We start from the raw sequence: 19,802 nt of genomic DNA, 5'->3' as shown, positions 1-19,802 counted from the left end.
AAAATGTTGTGGTTTAAAACAAATCTGAAATGACGTCACAAGATTTGAACTGGAGTGGTTTTATTTCATGATCTTAAAAGGGAAACTGAACATCCCATGTTAAAGTATCTGGAATGTGGATTGATATTTCACAGAAATGCCCAAGATATTTTCCATGTGAATATAATGTGATGCAAATTTAAATTAATCATACTCACATTTGAAATCAGTCTATTTGTTAGAAAAAGTTTAATATTGAAGAAAATCAAAATTCAGAGACTTTTAGAAGTTTTTGAAGACCACAGCTTTATTTGCATTCACATATTTATCCTCTGTAATGAGGTTCTTGGATAAAATTGCATTTTGAAAACCTTCAGATTTATCTTAATCCATTCTATATCCTGGAGCAGTTGACGTTAGCTGATCAAAATAGTTCCCTTAAAAACAATGTAATCTATAAAAATCTGTTTTAAAAAAAACAAAAAGCAGGACTGTTGTCAGTACAAAAAAGCACCATCTAATGTCAAATTGAGATCAAATAAAAATCCAGCATGAATGTGAATTGGCAACAATCTTTATATACAAGATCTCTTATTGCACAAACACCATGTAACAGGCAGATGATGGAACATAGCTGGTTAGGTTGCAAGTACATTTTCAAGTAACTACTCTAAAAGGACTTGTAACATGAACAGCTTCAGGATACTGGTACTTTAACAGCAGCCCTTTCAGTCAACATTACGTTTACTCAATGGAAATGATTCAGAGCATTAACGGAAAAAGACTTCACAAATATCAGGTCTTGACGCTACATTATTTGACAATTGCGACATGGAACAGAATAGCAGTACAATGGAATCCACAATACAATTTGGAACATGGAAATTATGTAACACTAGGTCTGAAAGTGACAAAACATTAATAGAGATTTGAACTGGAAATTCTGCTCTAGCTTAGCGTCGAGTCCTGATGCACACAGCGACCAAACATATACATATACACCTAAAGTAGCTACAAACATTTTAACAGCTTCACAATTAGTTCTTTTCACTCCTTTAAAACAATCATCCCAAACAATTGAGGGATTTTCTTTTAATAGAACAACTTCAGTGCAAACCACCTTAGTGTGCAGTTTGTGCAATCCCGGATAAGGTTTAGGCACCAAATGATTATATCTCGAATATTACTGCTAGGGGCTTAAAGATGCAACCTTTTCCAATATATCACAGCAATGCCTCTGAGCCACTCTGCTTTTCAAAGATCCATCTGAAGTGAATGTTGAAAAGTAGAAACTGGACTGTAAAGCTATTTAATCTTTCCAGGTGAGCAGTGAGCTTTACTCAATTCCACAGATATTATACAAATGCAAAAATGGGACAAACGTGATACAAGTTTTTTTTGGGCAGGGGGAAATAAAACAAAATACTGCAAAAATCAGAAAATGCTGTAAACACTCAATATTTTCAGTCAATATTATGTTTGCTCAACGGAAATGATAGAGAGCATTAATGGATAGAAACTTCACAAAATGTCAGGTCTTGATGCTACTGTTTTTTCACAACTGTGACCTGGAACAGTTGGCCTGTACTACAGAACCCATAACACAATTCGGCACAGGGTAATATCATGTGGGGTTGGGTTTTTAGGGAGAGAAGTCACAAGTTAACACTTCAGGCATAATCATGGAAGTCAAGCAATATCTATTATGCAAATGCTTCACATTAAATGTTAACTTGTTACTTCACTCCACAGATGCTGTGTAACTTTCAGCATTTATGTTTCTGGTTGGTGTTTATTTGGGATTGGGTTATTTGATACACAGGCTAGGAAGCTAGCAGAGGCAAAACACAAACTCCAGATATTTTAAAAATACTCCACCTAATTCCACCAGAATTTCAGCTGAAAGATCACTTATCACTACTGCGCTTTTATCTGTAGCCAACTGAGGGGAGCTATGAGTAATAGAAGTTACATGTAGCTCACTTAAAAATGTCATCTTTATTGGTCTACATAACGGTCACTATTCCAAAAGTAAAGAACTGAACCAATCTGAAATATTTTGATAACAGAAGGCACGCTGCAAAGAAGTGTTATTTCTATTTTAGTACAATATTACCAAATTTTTGTCATTTTGCTACAGTGAATTGGAGCAAGGCTCGAGTGGAGCACAAACATGGCATGGTCTGGTTGGGAGGAATGGCCTGTTTGAGCTGTAAATTTTATTTAAATCTAAATTATGAAATATTACTCATCGGGTGCAATTGCAAAATTATATTCTCTCCACAAAAGGGACCACAGGAAGTGAGGGTAAAACATTTGCTTTATTGCCGAAATCCAAATGAAATGTGTGTAATTTTACGCCAGCAAATTTGTAGAGATAGGCACAAACCAAATTATAGTAACTGAAAGAGTTGTTCTATATAATTATTTCTGGATAAAGTTTTGTTGTAAACAGTAATACAACAACTTTTTCCTTACCAAAGATAATACATGAATTAAATCAGGTTTGCAGAAACAATGTGAAACATATCAGTATTTTCAAGAATAGATGACATTTTCAGGAAATTGAACATTTTATAAATCATTGTTCAAGTTAATTATTTTTACAGCAAAGCCAGAACTTTGAAATACCGATTGTAACTTTATCAAATGTTGAAATTCATTTGCAAATTGATTTATGAAAAAGCTCGATAATGAAAACTCCGTTAATATGGTTTGACATTTATAGAGTTTGAATCTACTCTTCGACCTTTAATTAAAACAAATTGAGGATTGTGCATTACACAAAGCTTAATTATAGTATCACAGTTAAATGAGATCTTAAATTAATTACCTCTGAAGACAATCTGTTGTAATTATATATCACTCATAATTGAAAACCTTAGTCCTTGAATTTTACAGCTATTTCAGTTTCTCCAACATTATCTTCAGAATATGCACTAATTCAGTTCTATATTATATGATTTCTGAGGATGCAAAGGATGAAAATACACTAAGTGTGGAAAATCTAAAAAACAGCAAACAATCTTTAAATGTTTTTTAACCTTAGTTATGAATTCTATGTTTTATAGTTAGTGTAATGGCTATCCATGGCAGAAAAGGTCTAATGAAGCATGTAGCAAGGCGTCAGTTTAGGGGTCTATGTTTCCATTTCAAAAGATTTTTAAGTATATGGGCCTGGCAAAATCTGAGGTTGGTTTTGTTGCATAATGAACAGGGTATTGTAAGCCTGAATCTAGCAGGGTTAAAATATTTTGTGGAGTCAAATATTTTCTGGACCAATTCAGAATTTCTCCAAGTGGAGGGGAAGCTTGGATCTGGCACAGTTCAAACATTTTCTGGAGCAACTGGGAATTTCCCCACATTTGAGAGCAAACTCAATGCGCCTACCCATAACTGGGCAGGCATGACATATTCTTCCATATCAATAATCAAAATATGTAATAATTTCTTAGTTAGGGCCTTAGCAGCATCACGTTTACCGACATGCCCTTGGCATGGAGCAATGCTAGTACTCAGGTGTGGGGGAGGTATTTACATTCAAATCTAGGCTTGTTTGTGGACTGCATTTGATTCCAATGTCAAAATTGACTAAAGGCAAAACTGCAGGGATTTTTGAAATTTAAGATACTGATAATGCATCTTGAAATTCCTACCCCTTCAAATGGGCAAGTACTTGAAATGGCACAATCTCCAGCCCAAAATATGTTAAATAGCCCAACCTCAGGAAATTTAACAGGGCCTGGTGCACCATTACAGGGCAGGAGGTCCCAATACAACCCAGATTCTCCATCAGCCCCATCCCCAACCTCAAGTCTAATCATGAATTTCTGGGTCATGAGTTTTGATTGCACAGAGGATTGCACAGCGCTTAAATAGTATATTGCATTACTCAAATACTATTCCCCCAAAACAGTCATTCCTTTGATTATGATTAATTTCATTTCAAACAGGTTTTTACAAACCTTGTACAGACTTTGTCTATAATTGTGGGCGAGAGTTAAAATTTTATTTTCCAACTCGAGAAAGCAGTTTATAGCAAGAACTGTTGAAACCTTAAAACTGCCCCTCACAACAAACAATACATTCTTCAGTAAAAAGCTATAATCTCACCCTTCCATGGGCTGCAGTTATATGCTGGAAAAGAATTAGGCTTTTATTGAAACAGGCTACAAAAAGTAGGCCTTTTCTTGGACCTACGTTTCTTGCACTTGCTTTAAAAAAAGGTAAATATCTGCATTGCAACAAAACAATTAAGGAAGGAGTTCCTTTGTGCAGAACAAAGTAATATCACAGGCAAGTTTATCAAGCATGCACTTATCGGCAGCTAGCAAACAAATATCTTCCCCATCATATTATAACTATGATATTTTTGCTTCAACTTGCAATCTGATTCGACTAGCATCGTGAAACTCCCAAGCGAGGTCTATTTTCCATTAACGTACTGGTCTATCATTGCCACACAAGATTGAGACAATGGATTTAATTACATTTCATTCTGGATTAAACAGTTGTTGTTTTCTTCTAGCGGGTATGCAGTGAAGGCATTCTATACATCTCGTTCTGGGGGAAAACATTAGCTTACACTGCAAACATCCAAACCTTCACAAGGCACATTAAACAGCATCAAGATGGGTTTAATTATGAATCACAAAGTTATGCAAAATGCCAGAAAGCTGGCCCAGATAGCAGACTTTAAAACTTGAGCACAACAATTCCAAAATGACTATACCGTTGACCCTAGCATCCTGAAATCATTCTTTAAACTTAGTACAATCACCAAACCCAAACAACTTCAAAAAAACCTTTCCCCTTTGTTCTCTTTTCTATTAATTCTATTTATTGGTCAACTAAAGAAACAATGCCTTTCAAATGGCAAACTGCAGGTGAGAGGCGATCTGATTGATGCATACAAGATTCTAAGGGAGTATGAAAGAATAGATGCTAAAAGGGTGTTGCCTCTCAAGAGAATCTGGAACTAGTGGGCACAGTTCAAACATAAGGGGGCTGCAAATTAAGGAAGAATTTCTTCTCAGAGGATCACAAGTCTTTGGAATTTTTTTCCACAGGTGGCAGTGGAGGTTGAGTCATTGAATATATTAAAGGCCAAGTTGGACAGATTTGTGATTGACAGGGGAGTCAAGGATTATGAAGACAGTCAAGAAAAGAGTCATTAAGGCCACAATCAGATCAACCATTATCTTATTGAATGGTAATTCTTATTGAATTACTGCTACTTTTATGATCGTAAAATCATTCTAGTGCTCATCCTTAATCAATCATCCTGAAAAACAGTCATTTACAAAGAAAACTCATCATGGACCATCATGCTGCTAATCTAGATCTTAAAAAAGTTACTCAAAACATCATACAAATAAAAACCCTTTTCCTGCTTGCTACTATCAGCTGTTATTTTAGAAGTAATTGGAGACCATAATAGTATATCGTAGAAGATAACAATGAATAATTAAATTCTCTATTTAAGATACAATTTGAAATCCACAATGCTGCAACCTTACCTTCACGGTAATATCAACATGCCAAGAAATTACTTTTAGAAACTAAAAAGTGCTGTCAGTTGTTTCTCTCTTACAGATTTTTGGAATGTACTTCAGGAATCTTCAGCAAAAATGAGAGACCACGAGGACAAGAAAACAAATCTGCAAAGCCTATCTTCATAATGTATGCTGTTAATTTTGCTCACACATGATTTTTATATTTCCAAGTTGCACCCACCTGAATTTGGAGCTGGGAGCAGTATGCACAAATACACATTCCATTATAAATTCCCTTTTCAATTTTCCTAGGCTGTCATTAGTAACATAAGCCAGGCAATCATAAACAACCGAGTAAAGGACAGGCATTGTGTTTGTAGTACATGCAATAGATATATCTTCTTTATGTGGTTTCCTTAGTTTAGAAGCAACTCAGGTTGAAAATAGCAGCAGTAGCTACTTTCTGATAATGCTCATGTTTGGAGTCAGGAGGCTGATCACCTGCAACCATCAAGTGGTCCTGTTGAAGCATCCAGGCTGCTGTCAGTATCGGAGGCCAAGGTCTGCTCTGTTGACATGGATGAAATGTCATTGATGGAGGAAGACTGAGAGGGGCTGTTGTTGCTATTCACTGCTGCATCTGTTCTAAGTAAACAAAAATGGTGATACAATCTGAGAAAATGGCAGACTGTTCTCTCATACATTTCACAAATCTATTTCCTGAAATAAATCCAACATAGTCTTGGTGTTTCCTATTACAATATGTTCCTCCATCCAATAGATACTATGCACTGTTATGCTAGGTATTGGGGCAACACAGCAAGAGTGAAACTTTTCTTCACACCAGGCAAGAAATAAGAGGCTGATGGCACACAGGAAGCAACACACCATGGACTGAAGATCCAAAATGCTGAAGGAGACATACAGAGGGTATGAGAGGGAGCAAGGGCAAAAGTATGCTGGGAGCAGGCAGGGGCAAACAGAGGTTAATAATTTGTAAAATGTACAAATATTTGGTTGCAGGAATTTGTTTCACCTCCCCTCCAATCATCTGCTACAACAAAAATGTACAGAAATAAAATCCAGAAAAAGATTACAAAGACTGATGATGAGTAAAATCATCGATAGGTCAAAAGAATGAGAAAATGGAAACTGTAGAATGAAGGAATGAGGGAGATGCAGATGAACTGCAAATCTAGGATAAAGTATATGGAAATAAACAAAGGAGAGAAGTTATAAAAGACAAAAACAATTCTATGTGTCTCAGTATAGTGCAAGCCTGCAGTAGTGCAAGCCTGCAATCGCTAATCTGGATTAGATAACTAATCAGCAATGATCTCACTACATGGCACAAGAGGCCAAACAGCCTGCTCCCGGTCCTATCCCTAAGCTTTTGCCTTCCACTTGTGTCAAATACGTAGAACAACATTGCCAAACTTAAATTTAAAATAAAATATATCAATACATATATAATATAGTAAAACTTAGATTTTGGAGGATACAGGATGAGGGATACGAACAGGATCTCAATCGCACTGTACATCAGCTGTAGAATACGCACAGCTGAAGCAGTCAACTTTTTAAACTTCAACCTTGAAGTCTGTAGTTTAATTTCTAATGACAGATATAGACCAACATCGCATCACCTATTTAAATGATAAAATAAGTTATTCACAGGGTAAAAGTAATCTGCGAAAGATTATTTAAATGCATGGATTGCATTATGATTCTGTTATCTGAGACAGAAGAAATAAAAGTAGGCCATTCAGCCCAATGAGCTGATCCGCCATTCAACTAGATATGTTTGATCAGCTACTCGGCCACCTTCCTGCATACTGTACATCAGTCAGTACATCAATTTCAGTCTTAAATATACACACCGATTGACCAGCCACAGCTCCAAAGGATGGAGAATTTCCAAGACTCACAACCCAATGTCAGAAATTTCTCCTCAACTAAATTCAAAATTGCTGACCTTTATTTTGAAACTATAACCTCTAGTTCTATATTCCCCAGTCATGGAAACATCAACTAAGAATCAAGTCCTTTAATAATTTTGTATGTTTCAATGAGGTCACATTCTTTTACATTCTAAGGAATAAAGGCCTCATCTATACACACTTTCTTCATTAGGATAAGCAGACATATGAACATACAAATTAGGGAGCCATTGATAGGCCATTCCACCCCTCGAGCCTATTCCACCATTTGATAAGATCATGGATGATCCGATTGTGGCCTCAACTCTACTTTTCAGTCTATCCCACATAACCTGGGCAGCACGATAGCATAGTGGTTAGTACAATTGCTTCACAGTTCCAGGGTCCCAGGTTCGATTCCCGGCTTGGGTCACTGTCTGTGCGGAGTCTGCACGTTCTCCCCGTGTGTGCGTGGGTTTCCTCCGGATGCTCTGGTTTCCTCCCACAGTCCAAAGATGTGCAGGTTAGGTAGATTGGCCATGCTAAATTGCCCTTAGTGTCCAAAATTGCCCTTAATGTTGGGTGGGGTTACTGGGTGATGGGGATAGGGTGGAGGTGTGGGCTTGGGTAGGGTGCTCTTTCAAAGAGCCGGTGCAGACTCAATGGGCTGAATGGCCTCCTTCTGCACTGTAAATTCTATGATTCTAACCTCAAGAATTTATCCAACTCAGCTTCCATAGCTCCCTGGGGAATAGAATTTCAAGACCTATAATCCGCAAGAAAAAAAAAAATCTCATTTCTGTTTTAAATGGCACTTATTTTGAAGCTGGTGTCCCCTAGTTCTAGTCTCTCCCATAAGGAGAAACATCCTCTCAGCATCCATCTCGTCAATCAGCATCCATCTTGTCAACTCCTCTCAGGATCTTATATGTTTCAATAAGATCACCTCATACTTCCAAATTCTAATGGTTGCAGGAATCAGTTGAATGAACCCGCTCTTAATTGCTTCTAATTACATCCTTTTTTTGTACACAGTACTCCATATGTAGCTTCACCAACATCCTGTATAACTGTAGCATAACTTCCACATTTTATATTCTATTTTCCTTGCAATAAATAACATTCCATTTGCTTTCCTGATCACTTGCTTGTACCTGCATATTAACATTTTTAAATTCTTGTACCAGGTCATCCAGATCTCTCTGTACCACAGGAGTTCTGCATCTCTCTATTTAAATAACTGTTTTTCTATTCTTTTTGCTAAAGTGGACCGGTTCATATTTTCTCACATTATACTCAGTCTGCCAAATTTGTGCCCATTCACTTAACCTATCTATATTCTTTTCCAGGTTCCACATGTCCTTTTCACAACTTATTCTCCTACCGGTCTTTGTCATCAGCAAATTTAGCAAACATACATTCATTGAAGGCATTGATATAGATTGGAATCAGTTAATCCCCGTGTCACCTCATTAGTTACAGCATGCCAACCCGGAATTGACCCTCACTCTCAGTTTGGTTAGCGAACCAATCCTCTACTCGTACTACACCACAAACACTCTTTCTAAATTCATTTTTACGGGAAGTGAGCGTCGCTGACTGGGCCAGCATTAATTGTTCATCCCTGACTGCTCTCCCATTTAGAGGGCATTTGCTGTGGATTTGCAGTCACATGTAGGCCAGACATCTAATAAATTCAACATCACAAAACCATGCTGACTCTGCTCATATTACGATTTTCTAAGTGCCCTACTATAATCTCCTTAATAATAAATTCTCGCATTTTCCCTATGACAGATATTAGGCTAACTGGTCTGTGTTTTTTTGTTTTCTGTCTCCTTCCTTTCTTGAACAAAGTTACATTTCCTATTTTCCAATGTGATGGGACCCTTACAGAATCCAGGAAATTTTGAAACATCACAACCAATGCGTCTACTATCTTAGATTTGGATTTTTGTTTAATCATGTGCACCCAGGTACAGTGAAAAGTATTTTTCTGCGAGCAGCTCAACAGATCATTAAGTACATGAAAAGAAATAGGGCAACACAAGGTAAAAGATTAGAATGATTGTAAGATAAGTGAAAAAAGAATCTGTTAGGGAGAGCTCGCAGAGAGTCGCCACGCTCCGGCGCCATCTTAGCTATGTAGCCACTTCCTTTAAGACATTAGGATGCAGGCCTTCAGAACCAGGGGATTGGTCAGCCTTGGATTCTGATAGTTTTCTCGCACCCTTACTTTGATGATTGCAATTGTTTTAAGTTCCTCTCATTCCAGAATTCAGTCCAGTGAATCTTTGCTTAAGGCAAGCATATTTCTCCTCCGGTAAAGAGACCAAAACTTCATACAGTTGCTTATGCAGTCCCTTGGGATCAGGGAAGACCTGATTCCACTCTGGTTTGATGAGTTCTGAGATGGATGGTAAATCCAATGCACGATCTGCAAACTCTGCCACATGAAGGGCAAGTTGTGCTTAAAGAGTTACGTAGGGGGCAGCACGGTGGTGCTGTAGTTAGTACTGCTGCCTCACAGGGCCATGGTCCCAGGTTCGATCCCGGCCCTGGGTCACTGTCCGTGTGGAGTTTGCACATTCTCCCAGTGTTTGCGCGAGTTTCGCTCCCACAACCCAAAGATGTGCAGGATTGGCCACGCTAAATTGCCCCTTAATTGGAAAAAATGAATTGGGTACTCTAAATTTATTTTTTAAAAGAGCTAGGTAGGTGGGTTGTTTGGAGGTTTGTGCGCTCCTTCGTTTGCCTCAACTTTGCCTCTGCACATTCTCAATGAAGCATCTTAGTGTATGCAGGGTCTTCCTAGATGAACCTTTCCTCTGTTGATCAATCACAAGCCAGGGACTCCCTTGAGTGAATGGGGAGGTTTTATTTCTTCAGGGATGTTTTGAGGGCATCACTAAAGTGTTTCATTTTTCTGGGAGTTTCCTGCCATGACGGAGTTCGAAGTAGAGCAATTACTGCAGGGTCTCGCCATAGTCATAGAATTTTAAAGCATAGACAGGTCTTTTGGCCCATCGAGTCTGTGCTGGCCACAAAGCACCTATCCATTCTAATCCCATTTTCCAGCATTTGGTTAGCCGCCTTGTATTCTATGATGCTTAAAGTGCGCACCTAAATGGTTCTTAAATATTGTGAGGGTTCACGTCTCTACCACCCTTTCATGCAATGAGTTCAAGATTCCTACCACCCTCAAATGCCCTACTTCGCACCTTATTGACTCTTTTACGAAAGTGAAAAGTTTCTTATCTACTCATTGTCTCTCAATTTTGTACATCTCAATCAGGTTCCCCCTCAGCCTTTTCTGCTAAGGAAAACAAAGCCAGCCTAATCAGTCTCTCTTCATCACTGGTTTCAGGCATGTTCCATCCAGTAGAGCCAGTCCGGAGTGATTTGTCTCTTTATGGTAAGGTAGCTAGGGAATTTTTGGAAAATATATATCTATACAGAGGCAGGGTTAGAAAACAAGTAAAATGTTGTAACGGTTAAATGCAAGCTATTTGTTTGTTGCTAGTGTGTTTAAATTTAAGTTTGTTTGACCATAAAAGCTGTCTGCTGGTCAGTCTCATCACTCCTGTGGTGCAGTAACATTTCCTCACAGTTTTCCAGAGTAAAAAGTTGGGTTCTTGTCTGGAACTCATTCACTTAAGGAATAAAAAAAGTGGCCCAACTGTGGCTAACAAGATGTATTAGGTTAAAGGAAAAGGGTAATGATGTTGCCAAAAAGAGCAATAAAACCGAGCGGTGGGAGGTGTTTGGAACAGAGTGAAGACCGACCGAGAAATCGGTGGAGAAAACAGATTGAGAGCAAACGAGCAAGAGACATAAAACACTTCCACAGTAGTGAAAGTAAATGCGCGCTTATTAGAGGCAGGTATCGAGGAAATTATAATAGGAAATGTGGGATCTGGTCCGGAGCAATAACACTCCATTTCAAAAATATTCTGCTTTTCTATTGTTCCTGCAAAAGTGGATAAACTCCACACTTCCCACATTATATTCTAACTGCCACGTCTTTGCCCACTCGCCTGCCTGCGTTCCTTTGCAGTCTCTTGCATCATGCTCACAGCTTATGTCCCCACCTTTGCCTGGTCAGCAAACATTAATATATTATGCTCCAGCAGTCTCATATTAATGGGGCAGAGGCCCAAGAACTGATCCTTGTGGTTCCCCATTCATTACCACCTGCCAACTTGAAAATGACCTGTCATTTCCTCCTGATTTCTGTCCATTAATAACTCCTCAATCTCCGCTAATATATGACCCCCCCCAATTTCATGAGCCCTAATTTTGTGCAAAAACCCTTCTTTGACACCTTATAAAATGTTTTTTAATAATCCAATTACACTACATACAAAGGTTCCAGTTACAATGTCAAAAGAATTCTTAACGTGTCAAATAGGATTTCCCTTTCATAAATCTGTGTTGACTCTGCCCAATGTGTCTCGTTACCACATCCTTATTAAGACTCTTGCATTTTCCCTACCACTGACGGCAGCCTTATTGGCCTATAGTTCTCCATTTTCTATCTCCCTCTTTTTTTGAATAGCTGAGTTGTTTGCTACCTTTTAATCCATGGGAACTGTTCCAGGCTCTAGGGAATTCCAGAAGATCAGAACCAAGGCAATTATCTGTGAAGCTACCTTTAAAACCCAAGGGTATAGGCACTCAGGTCCAGGAGTTTTGTTAACTTCAAGACCCAATAATTTCTCCAGTATTATTTCTTTACCAATACTAATTTCATTCTCACTGGACTCTTAGACCCTGAATTGTACACGCTTTCTACTTTGAAGACAGAAACTAAGTATTTGTTTCACGTCTCTGCAATTCCCACATTCCCTATTATAATTTCCTCGATACCTGCCTCTAATAAGCGCGCATTTACTTTCACTACCGTGGAAGTGTTTTATGTCTCTTGCTCATTTGCTCTCAATCTGTTTTCTCCACCAATTTCTCAGTCGGTCTTCACTCTGTTCCAAACACCTCCCACCGCTCGGTTTTATTGCTCTTTTTGGCAACATCATTACCCTTTTCCTTTAACCTAATACATCTTGTTAGCCACAGTTGGGCCACTTTTTTTATTCCTTAAGTGAATGAGTTTTTGTTGCAAATTATGAACTTATTCTTTAAATGTTCGTCATTGTTTATCTCCCATCATGTCTTTTAACCTAGTCTCCCAAAGTAAGTTAGGCAACTTACCCCGCATGTTTACACAGTTTGCACAATTTAAAACCTGGACTCATATTCCCTCAGTTGTTTTGTGATTAAAATATTCAGACTGCAAATCATTTTTCCACATCTCTGACCTCTGTTTATTTCTCAAATATTTGAATGGCATTAGCAAAAGAAATATGGTGCCTCATTTTTCACCAAGGTCCTTGTTGCCCTCACTGGACCATTATCAGCTAACACTTCCAGCAACTCCATGGACAAAACATTTTGAAACCTAAATGGGTATTTGTAGATTTAACAGGGCATTTGCATGATCCCCCATTCAAGCAGAATCTGGCATTGTTAAATATGGAAAGACTGCATTTTCAACAATTCTCCTCTGGAATAGGAGCAGCAAATTGTTACTTCTGCTCAATCACACGAAAATCGTCAGCTCGGTTTTTAAACAATGCAAGGAGCTATATTGAGCCTAAATAGTATGTTAAACATCACACAAAATTATCTAGAAATAGTGAGGCTGACATTCAAATATTAGTCGCCTGTTTCTCATCCTTAAAACAGGTGGGGGATGGGGAGAAAAAGAAGGCTCTCAGCTGTCTCAGGCCTGTCTCAAGCAATTTTCAGGTCTATTGTGGTAAACTCAGAACTCTGGCACAAGGTACTGACAGTTCGTATCTACACTGCCTCCAGCACTTAAGTGCCAGGCTGATTCGTGCTCTGCACAATTTGCTCAGAACTCCCTCTGACAGTCTACTTTCTTGGCTCTGCAAGCCAACATTATGTCAGCTTTGTTGACTGTTGCTCTGCATTGCTTGAACATGTTGTTAGTCACCTGAAATAAGACTCTTGGCTTTAGTTCAACTTCATCTTTAGCTGTCAATATCATTCATGCAGCAAGCATTTCAGCCATTTTACCCTTCTCTGGGCAATATTTTCACTTGACCATATTAAAAGTCATCTACCAGCATCCTGCCCAGTTATGGATTTTGTCCCGTTCATTCTACAATTTATGAACTGCCTCTGCCCACTCCACTGCATATTTACAATAATCTGAAAGATTAATCACTAGATTTCTGAATCCAAGTTAATAATGGAAGTTACAAAATGTGATCCCAAACACCGATTCCTGGACTCCCCATTCAATGTTTCTTGAATATGCACCCATGTTTGCACACTCCCAGGTTATTTCTTGCCTATATTCAAAGTGTAACTGTTCTAATGTTTACTAATAGTCTTTTATTCAGAATGTGATCCAACATCCCATTTTCAAACTGCCACTGACGAACAAAGGCAGCCTGTGCATCATCGACAACAGGGTTTGTCCAGAAGTGCAGGTGGCTTGTGGGCAGATTGCGATGCGATTGGTCATGCCATTACCGTTGTCATCTTGATCATAGCAGAAGTGTCCAACTGTTGCTGTGGGCTTTTGCGTCAAAAATGGTGGCCACTGCCACCTTTAAAATGAAAATAAATGAGGCTGTGTGGAGTCTTTCGGTTAGAAAAAGCAGCAGAGACCAGATCACACGCCCTGCACCCACATTTGACATCAAGCACCATGCAGGTACGGGCTTTTGGTATCAAATGACAGAACAGTGTTTTTTTCCATTTTTTAGCTGCTGGCAAGCAAGGCAAGTGAACTGTGAAGACGAATGGTTTTCTTAAAAGCAAGAGACGGCCAGAGACTCAAATAGATAGTTTACCTATTGCACAGGATCTCACAACAGAATCTGCTGGAGAGCTGCTAGTGATAGATTTTGAAACAGAAATGGTGGGTGAAAAATTCCTTTTGAGGTTAAGACCCCAGAGTCAGTTATTAACTGACAGCTAACTCCAAATGAAAAGACTATGCTGCTGTAGCTGTCCTGAATGCCACATTAAAAACACGTTAAAAGCCAATGAGCATGTCAGCATTCTGGTGCACCATCTCCCAGGAACATCCAGTGTTGAGCAAACACTCATTTTGTTGCTATGGTCCTCATGACTACCTCGGTTGGATTTTCCCTTTTCACAAAGATGAAAACAGAACAAAGGAACTGGCTGAAGCCTGCACCTGATTTGCTCAATGCCCTCTCCTCCTTTGAACCAGATTAAAGTGAAATTGTGAGGACCAAGCTCCCCTTTCGCATTACAAGGTAAGCGAATGTGACATGGGTCACAAAGCTTGGCCGGGTAGCAGAAGTGGGTCCTGGGAAAACAAATTTGAAAAACACCGATCTACTAAATGCACTGCAGGAAATCACCAAGGCTCCTTAAACAGCACCTCCCAAATCCACAATCACTATTATCTAGAAAGATAAGGGCATCCCTCACGGGATGCAGTAGTTCAAGATGAGAGCTCATCACCACCTTCTCGAGGGCAATAAATGATGGTCTCGCCAGTGATGAATTAAAAAAAAAATGGTTTATACTGTCCACTTTTGATATTTCTTTGAAGTAGTCAAGGAGGTTGGTCAGACAATATCTTCCCCTTCTGATTACTACATTATTAGCATAGAGAATCTTCAAGCATACATCTGATGTGATTCCATCTTATAAATGAAATAAGGGCAAAGACTCCGTAGTTTCTTATGCCTCTTTTGCCAGCCTTTTGAATATAGTGCCACATTAGCCAGCTTCCACTCCACTGATTCTTCCCTAGTGTCCACAGACTCTGTCACTATAGTCACTAGTAAGAAGTCTTACAACACCAGGTTAAAGTCCAACAGGTTTGTTTCAAACACGAGCTTTCGGAGCGCAGCTCCTTCTTCAGGTGACCTGAATCTGCTGGGGAGCTGCTAGGGATAGATTTTGAAAGAGAAATGGTGGGTGAAAAATTCCTTTTGAGGTTAAGACCCCAGAGTCAGGCATAAGAAACTACGGAGTCTTTGGCCTTATTTCATTTATAAGATGGAATCACATCAGATGTATACTTTAAGATTCTCTATGCTAATAATGTAGATCTTTAATTATACCTATGTTAACTTTATTTAGGAAGAGTATAATAATTCCTATCTTCCCATATGAATATCTTAAAGGAAGCAATTATTCAGCATATTAATAATCTTGAACTCATCCCCAGTTTCAAGACAATTTGCACCTTCTGAACGTCACACCTGACTGGTATGCTTTGCACCTGCAGTTGCACTGCTCTGTCATTGCCCCTCTGAGCACTTCCTGAAAAATATCCAGGAATTTATCCACTCCACCAGAAAAGTACTACTAAATATATACTTATTTTTGAACCAGAGCACAACTGCAGACTGTCATCTGCTGCCCCCTGGTGGAAGCAACATATTTTAACAGACACATTCCTGCATAAAACTAGCTTACTGATCATAAAATCCCTCCTGTGCAGGAGGCCATTTGGCCCATCGAGTCTGCATTGACCCTCAAAGAGTACTTCACCCAAGCTCACTCCCTGCCCTATCCCATTAACCCCTTAATCTAACCCACATAACTCTTTGAACATTAAGGGGCAATTTAGCATAACCAATCCACCTAACCTGCACGTCTTTGGACTGTGGGAGGCACAAGCCGCACTCACGAATTTGAATTTTGAAGACTGCAATGTGACCAGGAATCTTTGGACAAGGGCTATTCTCCAGAGGACAAGTGGATGGAGTGAGGCCGACTCCACAGGCCGCACTCAGGCGAGTTGTCTCTTTATTGCTGCCCCAGCCTTGCACTTAGACACAAACACATTAAACCTTTGGTGGCCGACAAAGAGTAAAATACAAATCTGGAATATGAAGCTGTCTAATATTGTTCTAAAATAACAGGGGTTATATTAATCTGAGCATCCCGGGTGTGTGTGTGTGGCGGGGGTGGGGGTAAATGTAACTGTCTCAGCCGCTCTCTGCAACCTGGTTGCAAATGTAAATGACACTCACTGCTGACTGCACCTTCTGGGATCTTTCTGTGTGCCATGGATTTTGTTTTAAAAAAGGTTTTTCTCAGTTTTAAGAGGCAGTTTAACTTTTTCAGAAACTGAAGGGACTTCTCCAGGGATGTTCCAATCCACACAAAACACGGTGGTGGGGGTGGGGATGTTAGATGCAGTGGGAAATGGAGCTCTCAGCAGGAGTGAGTGGGGGGGGGGGGGGGGGGGGGGGGGGGGAGAAGGAAGGACAGTGCCCCATCTGGTTAGGTCCAGATTGCTGCTGCTGTGGGATCTTGCTGTTCACTCACAGGCCCTGTGGCCTTTGCCCGCACAGCAACAGTGACCACAACTCTTAAAATAAAATAGCTGCAAAGTGGGTTCGAAGGACTCGCGTTTTAAAGTCTTAAACTTGAGTGATTGGGAATGAGAGAGTTAATGAACCCTTTCTGCAGGGACTGAAGGGATATTCAGCCGTGGTCTCATTGCTGAGAGAAATCCACAATCAGAAACTCGGAACTCAATTTTGAAAATGTCACCATTTTTGGGATCTCACAGTGCACAAGTTGGCTGCAGAATTCTATAAATGAACCAACAGTGGGGTCACTTTAATAATGAATCCATCGACTGTAAAGTAATTTCAAATTAAAGCCTCTGAAGTTGAAAGCGGATTTAATTCTGGAATGAAGACTGTGTTTTAGGCCGAGACTTAAATGTGAGGGTGAAATGAAATTGACACAGGCCATTTGAATTCAGTTTGCTGTGGGTGTGATTGCTGGATTCCTGTGTGTGCCCCTCTCTCTCTCTCTCTCTCTCCTTCCCAAATATAGAGATGAGAGAGAGAGAGAAGGACAGAAAGAGTGGGGTCCGGGGGGGGGGGGGGGGGGGGGGGAGAAGATAGACAGAGAGAGGCTGGAGGGAGAGGGAGGTTGTGAAAAAGAGAGGTTTTCTCTCCTTTTCTGCCTTCTTTCCATTCTTCTCTCTCTCTCTCTGTCTGTCTCCCCAGCTTTCTGCCGATATCTGTCCATCTCTCTCCAGCATTCGAGTGTCCCTTTAAACCTTTAATCAATGAAAACCACCCTACAAACTGCAATGGGGAGTCTCATAACATCTTTCTGGGGATACCCTGATTTGGGAAATGAATAGAAATAAATGCTGGGAGGGCAATTTTAAAAAGTCTCCTAACGGAGAGCCACTGCAGCAATGTGCCTGGACTAAGATTCGGCACAGGTAAGTGACAGGCACCCTGGGGAGGGTAGGGTAGGGTAGTGAGGGGCGGGCAGTGGGTTTCCCAGGTTAAAGAGGGGGGGTTTAACTCTTTCTGGAGACAGTGAATGTGTGTTTTAGACAGGGCGGTGGGATTGGAAGGGAGTTTGGGGTTAAATGTCTCTGTGGATGGAGGGGGAGAGAGAGTGAAAAAGAGAGGGGGTGAGAGAAAAGGGAGGGTCAGGGGAAACAGGGGGAGAGATGGACAAACAGAATAGATGTGGGGTGGGGAGAGGGGGTGATCAGGCACAGGGTTTGGAGGTGGGGTTCTGCTGTGTACAGTCACGGTCCAGTTACATTATCTTTTAGAAAGTGCGATTTTACACAATCCCGAGACAGTCGATTTGAAAATGTCTCCAGAGGGAAAGAAGCCCCGAGAGAGAATGAGAGGGGGTGTGGGAGAAATTCCCCGTCTCCCTCTTCCTCATCGCACCCCCCTCCCCATACCGAGCCTCTTTCTCCAGCTATTTCCCTCTATGGGGGCTGGTTTAGCTCACTGGGCTAAATCGCTGGCTTTTGAAGCAGACCAAGGCAGGCCAGCAGCACGGTTCGATTCCCGTACCAGCCTCCCCGGACAGGCGCCGGAATGTGGCGACTAGGGGCTTTTCACAGTAACTTAATTGAAACCTACTCGTGACAATAAGCGATTTTCATTTCATTTTCCAATAAAATGATAAAAACACCAATGTGATTTGTCGTTATTTGAATGAGGAGGCTGGTGTGGGTGGGGTATGTGTGTGTGTGTGGGTGGGGGAGCGGGGGGGGGGGGGGTGGTGGTTGAGTGGGACGTTGCTGAGAGACACACTGGATATGGACTGGGCTCCTGTATCCATCATGTTTATTCTTTGTGGGATCCTCCTGTGCACTGCAACATGTAAACGTGAACATATCGACTTTCATAATGTTGCCAAGGTCCTGGAATTGAAGTTGTAAATGTGAGGCTGTGTAAGGGATTGTTCCTAATCCCAGAATATCTCCTGTGCTGAAGACGGACTGATTAGTGAAGTGTTGGTGATGGGGAGGGGAGTGCATGTGTGTGTGTGGGGGGGGGGGGGGGGGGGGGGGTAATTCAGCTCAGTGTTCTCCAAAGTCTTGAAACTTTCCCCCACTCCCCCCCGCCTCACTGCCAGTTTTAAAGAGGGACTTTCATTTCATTAAGACAATTTGTCAATTGCACAGTGCCTGTGTTTTACTGGAATGTCACTGTTGCACGTGGAAAAGCCCAGGGCAGCGTTTGAATCGTATTGGACTAATTCTACTGGTCAAATTCTCAGTCTCTTTCCCAGTCTTTCTCCCTAAATCGGAGAAATGGGTGAAGAGAGAGAGAGGTGAGGGAGGGGAGAGAGCAAGGGAAACAGGAATAGAGAGAATAGAGATGGAGTTTTGGTGGGAGGGTCAGAGGGGGTGTGGGGTTAGACACCTGGGGGTCTCAGGGGAGTGGGGGGGGGGTGCGGGAGTCTGTCACACCCTGTGGAGATTCCCTGATTTGGGAATAGGAATAAATGCTGGGAGGGCGACTGTAAAAAGTCTCCCAACGGACTGGGCAGCTGATTTGCCCGTGTAAAGAGGGGAGTTTAACTCTTTCTGGGGCCAGAGGGGATGTGTCTCCTGACTCGGAATCCAGATGGTGTTCAGGTTGGGGTGGGGGGGGGGGGGGCCTTGGAGAGAGAGTGTCGGTATGTGGGTGAGGGAAGGAAGATGACAGCAGACAGGGGAAGGAAAGTGGCTTCACCCAGGGCACATTTTGTCTGGTTATGACCCCGATCAAGGTTTGATTTTAATATCTGACAGACAAAGAGCCTGGAGGGATGGAGGGATGGGTTTGGAGATGTGAATGGGGTAGTGGCGAGAGACAGAATGAGGGATAGAGAGACAGAGAGAAACTCAAGGGAAGGGGTCAGTCTCTCCATCTGTTCTAGTCTGGTTTATAACGGTGATATTTGTGTGTGTGTGGATGTTGCTCAGAGATTGTGTAACTTGGAGGCTGGGCTGTTGTCGGGAGAAATAGGGAGAGCTGTAGGAAAAGAGGGAGAATGAGGGAAACGGGGAGAGCGCGCCTCCTGGGATCTTGCTGTGCATGCAACACTAATTGCAACAGTGACCGAA

At 41.0% G+C, this 19,802-nt stretch overlaps 1 protein-coding gene across 1 annotated transcript in view; it reads right to left on the bottom strand.

Annotated features, from left to right (window-relative positions):
- Nucleotides 1–259: 259 nt before the first annotated feature.
- LOC119965253 (mitogen-activated protein kinase 9) overlaps nucleotides 260–19,802 on the bottom strand; it is a 58,246-nt gene continuing 38,703 nt past the window's right edge. The window contains exon 10 of the mRNA XM_038795743.1: nucleotides 260–6,119. Within this exon, the coding sequence (XP_038651671.1) occupies nucleotides 6,103–6,119 (17 nt within the window). The 3' untranslated portion in view covers nucleotides 260–6,102. The remainder of the gene's footprint in view (nucleotides 6,120–19,802) is intronic.

Source organism: Scyliorhinus canicula, chromosome 4, assembly GCF_902713615.1.
Source record: "Scyliorhinus canicula chromosome 4, sScyCan1.1, whole genome shotgun sequence".
In the NCBI taxonomy this organism is placed as follows: Eukaryota; Metazoa; Chordata; class Chondrichthyes; order Carcharhiniformes; family Scyliorhinidae; genus Scyliorhinus; species Scyliorhinus canicula.
Note: the sequence above shows the minus strand (reverse complement) of the source record. Positions and strands in the feature narration are given on the sequence as shown.